Source organism: Oncorhynchus mykiss, chromosome 19 (assembly GCF_057628025.1).
Source record: "Oncorhynchus mykiss isolate SJ-2025 chromosome 19, ASM5762802v1, whole genome shotgun sequence".
In the NCBI taxonomy this organism is placed as follows: Eukaryota; Metazoa; Chordata; class Actinopteri; order Salmoniformes; family Salmonidae; genus Oncorhynchus; species Oncorhynchus mykiss.
In genome coordinates, this window is record NC_143040.1 from 11,509,564 (window position 1) to 11,523,361 (window position 13,798).

At 39.5% G+C, this 13,798-nt stretch overlaps 1 protein-coding gene across 1 annotated transcript; it reads left to right on the forward strand.

Annotated features, from left to right (window-relative positions):
- The first annotated feature begins 2,647 nt into the window (after window positions 1–2,647).
- Window positions 2,648–6,030, forward strand: LOC149974978 (uncharacterized). The gene is made up of 3 exons (XM_090210106.1): window positions 2,648–3,687; window positions 5,403–5,542; window positions 5,823–6,030. Exons 1-3 carry the CDS (start codon window positions 2,745–2,747, stop codon window positions 5,904–5,906), a joined length of 1,167 nt encoding a protein of 388 aa, XP_090066232.1. The 5' UTR covers window positions 2,648–2,744; the 3' UTR covers window positions 5,907–6,030.
- The last annotated feature ends 7,768 nt before the right edge of the window (window positions 6,031–13,798 follow it).

Genomic DNA, 13,798 nt, shown 5'->3' on the forward strand with positions numbered 1-13,798 from the left:
GCAGGGACAGGGAAGATGGTTAAAATTGATGGGAAGATGGATGGAGCCAAATACAGGACCATTCTGGAAGAAAACCTGATGGAGTCTGCAAAAGACCTGAGACTGGGACGGAGATTTGTCTTCCAACAAGACAATGATCCAAAACATAAAGCAAAATCTACAATGGAATGGTTCAAAAATAAACATATCCAGGTGTTAGAATGGCCAAGTCAAAGTCCAGACCTGAATCCAATCGAGAATCTGTGGAAAGAACTGAAAACTGCTGTTCACAAATGCTCTCCATCCAACCTCACTGAGCTCGAGCTGTTTTGCAAGGAGGAATGGGAAAAAATGTCAGTCTCTCGATGTGCAAAACTGATAGAGACATACCCCAAGCGACTTACAGCTGTAATCGCAGCAAAAGTTGGCGCTACAAAGTATTAACTTAAGGGGGCTGAATAATTTTGCACACCCAATTTTTCAGTTTTTGATTTGTTAAAAAAGTTTGAAATATCCAATAAATGTCGTTCCACTTCATGATTGTGTCCCACTTGTTGTTGATTCTTCACAAAAAAATACAGTTTTATATCTTTATGTTTGAAGCCTGAAATGTGGCAAAGGGTCGCAAAGTTCAAGGGGGCCGAATACTTTCGCAAGGCACTGTACATATCTACAATACATTCGAAAGTATTCAGACCTCTTGACTTTTTCCACATTTTGTTACGTTACAGCCTTATTCTGAAATGTATTTTTTTTTTAAATTCCTCTCATCAATCTACACACAAAACCCCATAATGAAAAAATAAAACTGAAGTATTTTACTCAGTACTTTGTTGAAGCACCTATGGCAGCGATTACAGCCTTAAGTCTTATTGGGTATGACGCTACAAGCTTGGCACACCTGTATTTGGGGAGTTTCTCCGATTCTCCTCTGCAGATCCTCTCAAGCTCTGTCAGGTTGGATGGGAGAGTCGCTGCACAGCTATTTTCAGGTCCCGCCAGAGATGTTGAATCGGGTTCAACGCTGTGCTCTGGCTGGGCCACTCAAGGACATTCAGAGACTTGTCCCAAAGCCACTCCTAAATTGTCTTGGCTGTGTGCTTATGGTCATTGTCCTGTTGGAAGGTGAACCTTCGCCCAAGTCTGAGGTCCTCAGCGCTCTGTACTTTGCTCCGTTCATCTTTCCCTCGATCCTGACTGATCTCCCAGTCCCTGCCGCTGAAAAACATCCCCATAGTATGACGCTGCCACCACCATGCTTCACCGTAGGGATGGTGCCAGGTTTCCTTCAAATGTGACACTTGGCATTCAGGCCAAAGTGTTCAATCTTGCTTTCTTTAGACCAGAGCATCTTGTTTCTCATGGTCTGAGAGTCCTTAAAGTGCCTCTTGGCAAACTCCAAGCGGGCTGTTATGTGCCTTTTACTACCATCTGTCTGGACACTCTACCATAAAGGCCTGATTTGTGGAGTGCTGCAGAGATGGTTATTCTTCTGGAAGGTTCTCCCCTAACCCTAACCCTAACCCACAGAGGAACTGGAGCTCTGTCAGACTGACCATCGGGTTCTTGGTCACCTCCCTAACCAAGTGCATTCTCCCCTGATTGCTGAGTTTGGCTGGGCGACCAGCTCTAGGAAGAGTCTTTGTGGGTCCAAACTACTTCCGTTTTAGAATGATGGAGGCCACTGTTCTTGGGGACCTTAATTTTTTAGTACCCTTCCCCAGATCTGTGCCTCGACACAATCCTGTCTTGGAGCTCTACGGACAATTCCTTTGACCTCATGGCTTGGTTTTTGCTCTGACATGCACTGTAAACTGTGGGACCTTACATAGACAGGTGTGTGCCTTTCCAAATAATGTCAAAAACTTTATATTTACCACAGGTGGACTCCCAATCAAGTTGTAGAACATCTCAAGATGATCAATGGAGACAGGATGCACCTGAGCTTAATTTCGAGTCTCATAGCAAATGGTCTGAATACTTATGTAAATAATCTATTTCTGTTTTTAGTTTTAATACATTTGCATAAAAATCTAAAACATGTTTATACTTGTCATTATGGGGTATTTTATGTAGATCGATGAGGATTTTTTTTTTATAAAAAGCATTATATGATAAGGCTGTAATGTAACAAAGTGTGGAAAAAGTCAAGGGGTCTGAATACTTTCTGAATGCACTGTATGTCAAATACTGAAGAGTGCTTGTTTGAGCTCGACCACCGTGTGTCGCTAGTTGGGGAGAGATTGGGACTATCCTATTGTTTCCTTTATACCGGGTAAGCTAAGTCAAGACCTCAAGTATTTGAAAAAACATAAGACACAGATTCAAACCTATACTAGAGCTGAAGTAACAGAGGAAAATATAGCATTTAACTTCTAGAAATGTAAGAGACAATCTATACAAACACAGGTGGAGAATCCAACAATGCAGACCATGGATATTGATGACGACACGTCTCCCAACAAGCCCAGTGTTACATTTTCAGGTATCAATTCAAGTACAAGCACACAGCATATGTACCTTCAAATCCTGGATGATATAAGTATTTTAATGTTACCAGAGAGAGTGCAAAGATCTTACATGATACATCCCTGTGATTCAGCAAATTTTCATTGGTGGAAAAGACCCTCTGGAATTGCTGCAGTGTGTCTCGGGCTGCTGTGTGTTCTCCTATTGGCTGGGATCATAGGCCTGTTTGTCTACTGTAAGTTTAGAATGTTTTGACATAAATATTTGTAACCTTCAGTGGTGTAATAGTTAAACATATGTATATAATTTTCCATTTTAAAGATGGCGTCATCGATCATCACTACTCAACAGAGAGAGACCAACAGACCAGTTACAGCCTTCTGGCTAAAGAAGGAGATCAGCAACCAACCAGTTATAATAACTTGACTAAAGAGGGACAACAGCTACAGACAGGTTACAACACCCTGACTAAAGAGAGAGACCAGCTACAGAGCAGTTACAACAACCTGACTGAAGAGAGAGATGAGCTACAGACCAGTTACAACACCCTGACTAAAGATAGAGACCAGCTACAGAGCAGTTACAATAACCTGACTGAAGAGAGAGACCAGCTACAGACCAGTTACAACACCGTGACTAAAGAGAGAGACCAGCTACAGAGCAGATACAACAACCTGACTGAAGAGAGAGACGAGCTACAGACCAGTTACAACACCCTGACTAAAGAGAGAGACCAGCTACAGACCAGTTACAACACCCTGAATAAAAATATAGACCAGCTACAGACCAGTTACAACACCCTGACTAAAGAGAGAGACCAGCTACAGACCAGTTACAACAACCTGACTGAAGAGAGAGATGAGCTACAGACCAGTTACAACACCCTGACTCAAAAGAGAGACCAGCTACAGAATAGTCTCGCAACCAAAATTAAGGAGAAAGACCAGTTGCAGAATACTCTCAACACAATAACTCAGGAAAGAGATCAACTGCAGAATAGTCTTAATACCAAAACTAAGGACAGAGACCAGTTGCGGAATACTCTCACCACAATAACTCGGGAGAGAGACCAGTTGCAGAATAGTCTAAATAACAGGACCATAGAGAGAGACCAGTTACAGAATCATCTCAATACCACAACCACTGAAATTGACAAGTTGAAGAAGAGTGTGGAGAATAGAACTATGGAGCGTGACCAGCTACAGAAGGAGAGGGAAAGGCTGAACTGTAATATCACAGGTAAGGAAAGTATTTTGCAGTAGAGCCCTGTTTTCAATACAACGAAATAAAAACACGTGCACAACTACACAGACAAGATGCCTTAAGAAAACAATCACAATTAACATTTAAAAGATCAGAAATCTATTTTTTTCATTGTGCAGGGAGCAGCAAACATTCATTCTAATAGTTTTTTGTAAATTGTTCCACATGTAAGGTGCATCAACACTGAAGGGACATGTTCTGATCTGTGTAGAAACTGTGGGGATCTGAAGTGTAATGAAATACATTGACCCAGTTTTATAATTAGTAATTCTAGAAGAGACTAGAGATGTCAGATACATTGGAAGTTGTTACTTGTACATCAAGCTGCCTTTACTGAAACAGGAGACTAGATCATATGAGCTGTTCTGACCTCTCATAAGACAAGGCTTGTGCAAAGCTACTTACTTATTCAATGTGTGAATAAATAATAGTTGTAAAAGTTATGTTTAACGTGTAAATGTCAGATACAATGAACAAAAATATAAACGCAACATGTAAAGTGTTGGTCTCATGTTTCATGAGCAGAAATAAAAGATACCAGAAATGTTCCATACACACAAAAAGCCAGTTTCTATCAAATGCTAAGATTTGTTTTAATCTCTGTTAGTGAGCATTTCTCCTTTGCCAAGATGAACCTGACAGGTGTGGCATATCAAGAAGCTGATTAAACAGCATCATAATTACACAGGTGCAACTTGTGCTGGGGACAATAAAAGGACACACTAAATTGTGCAGTCTTGCGAACAACACAATACAGATGTCTCAAGTTAAGGGATCATGCAATTGGCATGGTGACTACAAGAATGTCGACCAGAGCTGTTGCCAGATAACTGAACTACCGTAAGCCGCCTCCAACGTCGTTTTAGAGAATTTGTCAGTACGTCCAACCGGCCTCACAACCGCAGACCACGTGTAACCACGCCAGCTCAGGACCTCCACATCTGACTCCTTCACCTGCCACCCGGACAGCTGATGAAACTGTAGGTTTGCACAACAAGAATTTCAGTGCAAACTGTCAGAAAACGTCTCAGGGAAGCTAATTTGTATGCAGCAAGGATCTGTACACAGTTCCTGGAATCTGAAAATGCTCCAGTTCTTCGATGGGCCGAATACTCAACAGACATGTCACCCATTGAGCATGTTTGTGATGCTCTGGATTGACGTGTATAGCAACGTGTTCCAGTACCCGCCAATATCCAGCAACTTTGCACAGCCATTGAAGTGGAGTGGGACAAGATTCCACAGGCCACAAACAACAGCCTGATCAACTCTATGTGAAGGAGATGTGTCACGCTGCGTGAGACAAATGGTGGTTTTCTGATCCACACCCCCTACCTTTATTAAGGTGTCTGAGACCAACAGATGCATTTCTGTATTCCCAGTCATGTGAAATCAATACATTAGGGCCTAAAAAATGTATTTCAATGGACTGATTTCCTTATATGAACTGTAACTACGTGACATTTTTGAAATTGTTGCATGCTCCGTTTATATTCTTCAGTGTAAAAGCTGTAGGCAAACAGGCAATTCACACAAACTATTGCTGTGGGACATCACCAGAACATTTGATTCATTTCCTGGGGAAAGGCAGAATCAGCTCAGTCGAAGGGTTCATTAGCTTTATCTGTGTCATGTTCTTTTTATTTTAAATAACATTCAAGTAACACATATGGTAAATGTGAAACTTCTAGGGTCCTGTCCTGAAGGATGGAGAAGGTTTGGTTGCAGCTGTTACTACCTCTCTACTGAGAGGAAATCCTGGAAGGAGAGTAGACAGGACTGTCTGGAGAGAGGAGCAGATCTGGTGATCATTAACAGTGAAGAGGAACAGGTGAGAGACAGAGAGAGATACTTTATTTATTATTCCATCATGGGGGCGGCAGGGTAGCCTAGTGGTTAGAGCGTTGGACTAGTAACCGGAAGGTTGTGAGTTCAAACCCCCGAGCTGACAAGGTACAAATCTGTCGTTCTGCCCCTGAACAGGCAGTTAACCCACTGTTCCCAGGCCGTCATTGAAAATAAGAATTTGTTCTTAACTGACTTGCCTGGTTAAATAAAGGTAAAATAAAAAATCATGTGTTAGTACCAATGTTTTTTCTGTTCCTCAACAGACATTCATCAATGGGTTTGAATCAGTCACTTTTGCCTGGATTGGTCTTACTGACTCTGTTACTGAGGGGACGGCACCCCACTGACCACCCCAAGGTAAGAGACTACTGATCTATAATAACACTGACAACCCCAAGGTAAGAGACTACTGCTCTATAATAACACTGACCACCCCAAGGTAAGAGACTACTGCTCTATAATAACACTGACAACCCCAAGGTAAGAGACTACTGCTCTATAATAACACTGACCACCCCAAGGTAAGAGACTACTGCTCTATAATAACACTGGAAGGAGTTGGACTGATTCTCTGTGTTGTTCATACTCTAGGTTCTGAGAGAGTGGTCAGTCTAACTCTGTTTTTTTTACTGCAGCTATTGGGGGAGAAGACATCCTAATGCTGGTACATACCATAACTGTGGGTTTCACTATTACGTATCATCAGGCCATGGAGTATGGTGGAGTTTTGATTGTTCCTCTTCACAACAATGGATCTGTGAGAAATAGGCTTCTCTCAGGTACATTCTCTACACTGCTGATTAATGAACTCTACTGTATGTTAATGATGGTCTGAAAGACTGATGGGATTTGATAGAATGGTACTCTGAACTACACGTAGGAGAGAAACATACACACATGCACACATTCAGACACACACCCCCCAATTTACAGGACCTGAACAAGAGACTCCCACGGTAGAAAACAACACCTTTATTAGACAAAGAGGAAATTCCCTTTTGGGCCGAGAGCTGACACTGATTTTCAACTCGCAGGCGGGACTACCACATCACGTGACGATGAACAACCAATCATGACCGACTCATGTCTGCTACACAAGCTGACACACAATAATTTATTCATATGTCAAACAATTATGTGTAGAATATAGATATCATTCAATAGCCACTGTCAATCAATTACTGTTAAGTTCTACATTTCTAAATACATTTAAAATGACTGTATATGTTTATTAGTAATACAGTGTCTGCTTCTTGTGCTTTTATCATTCCGTACTTAAACGTGTACTTCCTGCTTATTCAATAAATAATTTAATCTAGATTAAAGACATTTCTTGTCTAGTACATTTTTGTTCTCTCTAATCTGTTCTATACTTTAATCTTAAAACTTGTTGAGGATAGGTGGCAGTATTTTCACTTTGGATTAATTGCGTGCCCATAGTGAACTGCATCCTACTCTGTCCTAGATTGCTAATAGATGCATATTATTATTACTATTGCATGGAAAACACTCAAGTTTCTAAAACTGTTTGAATTATGTCTGTGAGTATAACAGAACTCATAGGGCAGGCAATCTTCCAAACAAGAAGTGAAATTCTGAATGTGGGTCAACTTTGACGTCATCGCCCCCTCCTTTCCCAACAAGATATGGATCTGGTAACACTTCCTACGCCTGCCACTAGATGTCCTCATTCAGTAGAAAGTGGAATGGGGCATTTGCTGTGAACTTTGACCGAATGGGAGGGGAAATAGTCAGTATCCCGACAAAATGCCATTTTCCTGTGGCGCATTTCTCTGTGGGTGCTACCATCGTTCCATTTGGCTGCAGCTGAAAACGTATGATCCGGTTGGAATGTTATTGGATATATATGATAATAACACCCTGAAGATTGATTCTCTACTGAGTTTGACCAGTTTATTCGACCTGGAATATATCTTTTTGAAGTTTTCGTGCGAGTTGTCCTGGACCAGCAGTCAGTTTTTGGGCACGTGAGCTGAAAGTGATAGCAAATGCAGCTAATTGGACACTACTATTGGACATTATGGAACAAAACAACGATTTATTGTGGAACTAGGACTCCTTGGACTACATTCTGATGAAATATCAAAGATAAGGGAATATTTATGAAGTAATTTCGTATTTCTGTTGACTCCAACATGGCGGAGAAATACTTTTACGTCTGAGCGCCGTCTCAGATTATTGCAATGTTAGGCTTTTTCGTAACGTTTAAAAAAAATCTGACACAGCGGTTGCATTAAGAACCAGTGTATCTTTAATTATTTGTAGAACATGTATCTTTAGTCAAAGTTTATGATGAGTATTTCTGTTATCTGGCGTAGCTTTCTATAATTCCTCCGGATATTTTGGAGGCAGTTCTGAACATGGCGTCAATGTAAACCGAGATTTGTGGATATAAATATGCATATTATCGAACAAAACATAAATGTATTGTGTAACATGTCATATGAGTGTCATCTGATGAAGATTATCAAAGGTTTTATCTCTAATTCTGCTTTTGTGACTCTATCTTTGGCTGGGAAAAATGGCTGCGTTTTCCCTTTGATTTGGTGGTGGTCTAACATAAATATATGTTGTGTTTTCGCTGTAAAATATTTTTTTTTAAATCGGACATGATGGGTAGATGAACAAGATGTTTATCTTTCATTTGAGGTATTGGACTTGTTAATGTGTGAAAGTTAAATATTTCTAAAGAATATTTTTTACATTTGAACTCATATCATGTTAACTTCCTGTTTGTGGTGACAACACCAGAATGAAGGGTTGGATCATAACCATTAGTTATGAAAACAGTGTCTATGGTTTTGTTACTAAACTACCTGGGACTAATCACTGACTACAGTAGGACAGGTGGAATTAACTCCAGTTATAAGAGAGACAGGGTTTTGAGTGGATGTGATTGACAGTATGCATGAGATTCATCTAAAAGGGTATAAATCATTGGAGGCTGCTGAGGAGGACGGCTCATAATAATGTCTGGAACAGAGCAAATAGAATGGCATCAAACATAGAAACCATACATTTGATGTATTTGATACCATTCCACTAATTCTTGACCAGCCATTACAAGCCCATCCTCCACAATTAAGGGTCCACCAATAAACATCCATTCCGTGTGACCATGTATGACTGGCCTAGAGGAGCTACAGCCTGTGCTAATTCAACACTACACTACACAACACTAACCCAATACACCTGGGCTCTTTCTCAGACATCTAAACATCTGTCTTCTCCTTCACTGATCTGGAAGAGTTGACCAGGTCAAAGCTAAGCCAATCTAATTTTATTTATTTATTTATTTTATTTCACCTTTATTTAACCAGGTAGGCAAGTTGAGAACAAGTTCTCAATGAGCTTCCTTCCACCATATGGTTTTCACCTGTTAAGCCAATCAGTGCAGAGGTAGGGGAGGAGACAAGGACAGGGAGACTATAGTGAAAGAGCCTCTGGCCACATTCAGAAGTCAAACTTGGTCAAAAGTTGCAGATATAAATTATATCAATAAAGCGGAATTGATTCCTTATTCTACACGTCAGAGAGGCGTGTTTTTTTTTACTACATACTATATTTCAGTTCCTAAACGTTGCATCCTGCTGAACGGGACTCTGGTCTGGTCACATGTCCATAGATTACGTACCAAGTCCACCATCTACTGGTCAATTATTATACTGCTAAAACTTTCCTCATTGACTAGTTTCTAACAAAGATATGCATTACCCCTTGACAACTGACAGGGGGCGCTGTTTTGAAGCCTCTGCACATTCATTTTGGTGCTACTCCATTGTAAAGATTTTGGAAGATACAGAAATGCATTTATTAATGTCTACATTCGAATGACAAGTATATTATATTAGACACATTAATGTGTGTATATTAGACAACTTAATGCATACATTAAAATTTTATTAAATGAAGATTAAAATATATAACAGATGGGTTCATTGTACAACAACAAAATCAATGAGCAACCATGGGGCATAACTGACAGGGTTGGCTTAGATTGTTGACAGCATGTAAACTATATTTCATCTCCAATGTTTGAAAACAAATACATTTGAACAATGAGGCCTTGTCTCAAATACATCTTTACTGTTGCTGGTGAGACAGCTAGCAAATATTACCCATATTAAAGTGAAATCAGTCAAAACATTTAAAACAAGAAACGGTATCAATAATGATGAAACGAGCTGAAACGAGCCACTTACAATTCACCACATGGAAGTTTGTCAATCTTGCTAGCAATTTGGTCATCCAAAATCACAACCACTTACGTTCTCCAGCAAGAACCAAATAATGTAGCTCAAACAGAAGTGGGAACTAACAGAGAGTCACTGACCACAACCAACAAGAAACCGGTGGGCTTTAGGAGGGGTTCTGAAAGACACTCATGGGGGAGTCCACTGGGAGTTGACTAGCAACAACAACAGGAACCTGAAAGACACTCATGGGGGAGTCCACTGGGAGTTGACTAGCAACAACTGGAACCTAAAAGACACCAATCATGAGCACTCAACTAATTTTGCCCAAGAACAGGAAAATAAATGAAAAACCCACACCAATCTGAAAAGACACCAAATTTGAAAGACATGAAAACTTTAATTGACTAAATGTATATTACTGTGTGAATGAAATTGTTGTGTTTGTTTTTTTCCAAGAGTTTTTAAAGAGCTGCACATATGGATATTAATTGCATTATATTTTCTGGTTGATGTATTTTTAAAATGACTGGGTTGAAATTGTATGTTGGGTTGACTGGTTATCAGGAACATCCCTGCTGTCTGGTCAGAACATTCAAATTCATTAGATTAGTATCTGGGTGTGTGTTCCGGTCTTTTATTTTTTACTAGCAATGTGCTAAGAAATGTTCATTCAGGTTGGGGTTGCATTTCCTCTTGAATTTGGTTAAAAGGACAGTGAATTCACTCATACTTTGAGGACTTGCTACCAAGCTACCAAGCTACTAAGCTACCAAGCTTTCCACTAGATGTTGGAACATTGCAGCAGGGACTTGCTTCCATTCAGCCACAGGATCATTTGTGATGTCGGTCACTGATGTTGGGCGATTAGGCCTGGCTTGCAGTTGGCGTTCCAATTCATTCCAAAGGTGTTTGATGGGGTTGAGGTCAGGGCTCTGTGCAGGCCAGTCAATTTCTTCCACACAGATTTCAACAACCAATTTCCGCATTGACCTCGCTTTGTGCCCGGGGGCATTGTCATGCTCAAACAGCAAAGAAAATTGTTCCTCCTCCACCAAACTTTACAGTTGGCACTATGCATTGAGGCAGGTAGCGTTCTCCTGTCATCCCCCAAACTCAGATTTGTCCATCAGAATGCCAGAAGGTGAAGCGTGATTCATCACTCCAGAGAACGCGTTTCCACTGCTCCAGAGTCCAATGTCAGCAAGCTGTACATCACTCCACCCAATGCTTGGCATTGCACATGGCCACGTTGAAAGTCACCGATAAAAGCACTCACAATCCTTATTAGCCGTACAGTTTGTATTATTTATGACAATATACTACATCCAGTATATAAGGCCTTTCTTTTAGGGCTGTTATTCAGAAAATCTCCCTGAAAAATGCTATATGGTTATGTTTTTCCCCATGTCATTTTGTTTGATTAGAAATAGTGAAAATAGCCAAAGTATTTCTGACCCCTGAACCTACAGTGTAGCGCTACCACCTGAGCTTAGGTTTCCCATCGCTTAAGGTTTGTTAAAATAGAGCCCTAGGTGTTCTAGCTAGAAAATGGGGGACTATGCACAAAAAGTGCTGTCATTCCTAAATGGATGAAAATACCCTCAAATTAAAGGTGACATTGTTTGATTTCAAATGCAAACTTTTAGAATAAAGAGTCAAAAGAATAAAAAATGATTCACTGTCCCAATAATTAAAAAGGGCACTGTATCTCAAGGAATGCTTTTCCAAGAGTCTCGAAGGAGTTCCAATATATGCTGAGCACTTGTGTTGGCTACTTTTCCTTCACCTTGCGGTCCAACTCATCCCAAACCATCTCAACTGGGTTGAGGTCGGGTGAAGTTATTAAGGATACTTTGGATAGTGTATCAATACACCCAGTCACTACAATACAGGCGTAATTTCCTAACTCAGTTGCCAGAGAGGAAGGAAACCATTCAGTGATTTTACCATGATGCCAAATGTGAATTTAAAACCATTACAGAGTTGAATTGCTGTGATAGGAGAAAACTGAGGATGGATCAACAACATTGTAGTTACTCCACAATACTAACCTAAATGACAGAGTCAAAAGAAGGAAGCCTGTACTGAATACAAAATATTCCAAAACATGCATTCTGTTTGCAATAAGGCACTAAAGTAAAACTGCAAAAAATGTGTCAAAGAAATTAAATAGAAAGTACAAGTACAAAGCATTATGTTTGTGGCAAATCCATTACAACACATAACTGTATATCCCTCTTCATATTGTCAAGCCTGGTGGTGGCTGCATCATGCTATGGGTATCCTTCTCATTGTAAAAGAATAAGGATAAAAGTAAATGGAATGCAGCTTTAAGCACAGGTGAAATCCTAGATGAAAACCTGGTTGAGTCTGCTATCCTACAGACATCAGTAGACAAATTCACCTTTCAGCAATAACCTAAAACACAAGGTCAAATATACACTGTAATTGTTACCAAGATGACATTAAATGTTCCCGGGTGGCCTAGTTACATTTTTGACTTAAATATATGGGAAGACTTGAAAATGGCTGTCCAGCAATGATCAACAACCAACTTAACAGAGCTTGAAGAATTAAAAAAATAATAAGGTGCAACTATTGTACAATCCAGGTGTGCAAAGATCTTAGAGACTTACTCAGTAATACTCACAGATGTAATTGCTGCCAAAGGTGATTTTAACACTCAGGGGGCTGAAAACGTATGTAAATGAGATATTTCTGTATTTCATTTTCAATAAGTTGGCAAACATTTCTAAAAACATGTTTTCACTTCGTCATTATAGGATATTGTGTGTAGATTTGTAAAACATAATTCATTTTGAATTCAGGCTGTAATACAACTAAATGTGAACTACTGTGTTTGGGATTATAGCACTGTTATCATATACTGATTATTGCTGATAGGACTCATTCATATAAACATAATGACACAACTTTTCAGTACAGGAGAGAAAAGTGTATTGCATCTTTGTTAAAGATGAACAATGTAAAGAATGACTTCTGATTATTTTTTTTAAATCTCTGCATTCTTTAATTGTATAAAAATGGATGCAACATATCTCAGTTTAATGAATAAATATGTAACACTTCATCATTAAATACTTTTTAAAATAATTGTTTATAGAAAAATTAATTAACACATAAAAAATAAATACAACTCATTGAATGAACATTATTTCTAATTGTGGTGATTTCTCCCAAATAAACTACAATAAGTATGAACACATAGAGAGGAAATGGAAAGCAAAAGGAGAGCGAGAGAGGCGAGAGAGCGAAGAGGCGAGAGAGCGAGGAGCGAGAGAGAGAGGTGTAGAAAGAGCAGGTTGAGAGAAAATACGTTCTGGCATTTAATCTTTGTGCTCTTCAGATACACACAAAACCAATCTCTTCATATCATAAACGCATTGAATATAATTCACACTGGGTCTCTGTACCTCTGAACTCATCCCTGAGCTCCTTCACTCTCGTCATGTCTGCTTTCTGACAACGTTTTAGGACCATCAGCTCCACAAAGACCTCTGCTTTTACCTGGAGGAACAAAGGAGTGATTACAACTGTCGCAGGGATGACAAAAAAGAGAATAGGAATACTGTACATTTTCTGGTCTATGTTTGTTGGTATGTTAACAGTATTTAACCACGAGCTGAAGACATTTCAACTTGGTGAACCATTTGAATGTAGAATAAATATTTTAAATAAAGCTTGCGGCGTATGCCAAGATTTATCAGATGCGTTGTTATTTCCAGATGTTTTTAATTTATTTGACACCAGAAAAATGACAATTATCAGAACTACATACTCTGGCTCTTAGAAAACGTAGAACTGTTTTTTAAAGAGTCGTTTGAAGCTGAAAGTGCGTCGGTTACAGTTAACGAGACAGTTGAGTTGACAACAGTCCAAGAATGGAACAAAAAGTGCTAAGATTGTTGTGGAAAACGAGTCTGATGAATCGTTCCTTGTTGGAATACGCTTTTTTGGATAACAATGTTAAGGGTGAAAGAGTTGAGGTGTCAAGCAAATCT

Coding starts and splice junctions, on each gene's coding strand:
- LOC149974978 (XM_090210106.1), top strand. CDS start 2,745: ATGTATATAATTTTCCATTTTAAAGATGGCGTCATCGATCATCACTAC. Junction 3,688..5,402: donor GCTGAACTGTAATATCACAG/GTAAGGAAAGTA, acceptor TGAAACTTCTAG/GGTCCTGTCCTGAAGGATGG. Junction 5,543..5,822: donor TTAACAGTGAAGAGGAACAG/GTGAGAGACAGA, acceptor GTTCCTCAACAG/ACATTCATCAATGGGTTTGA.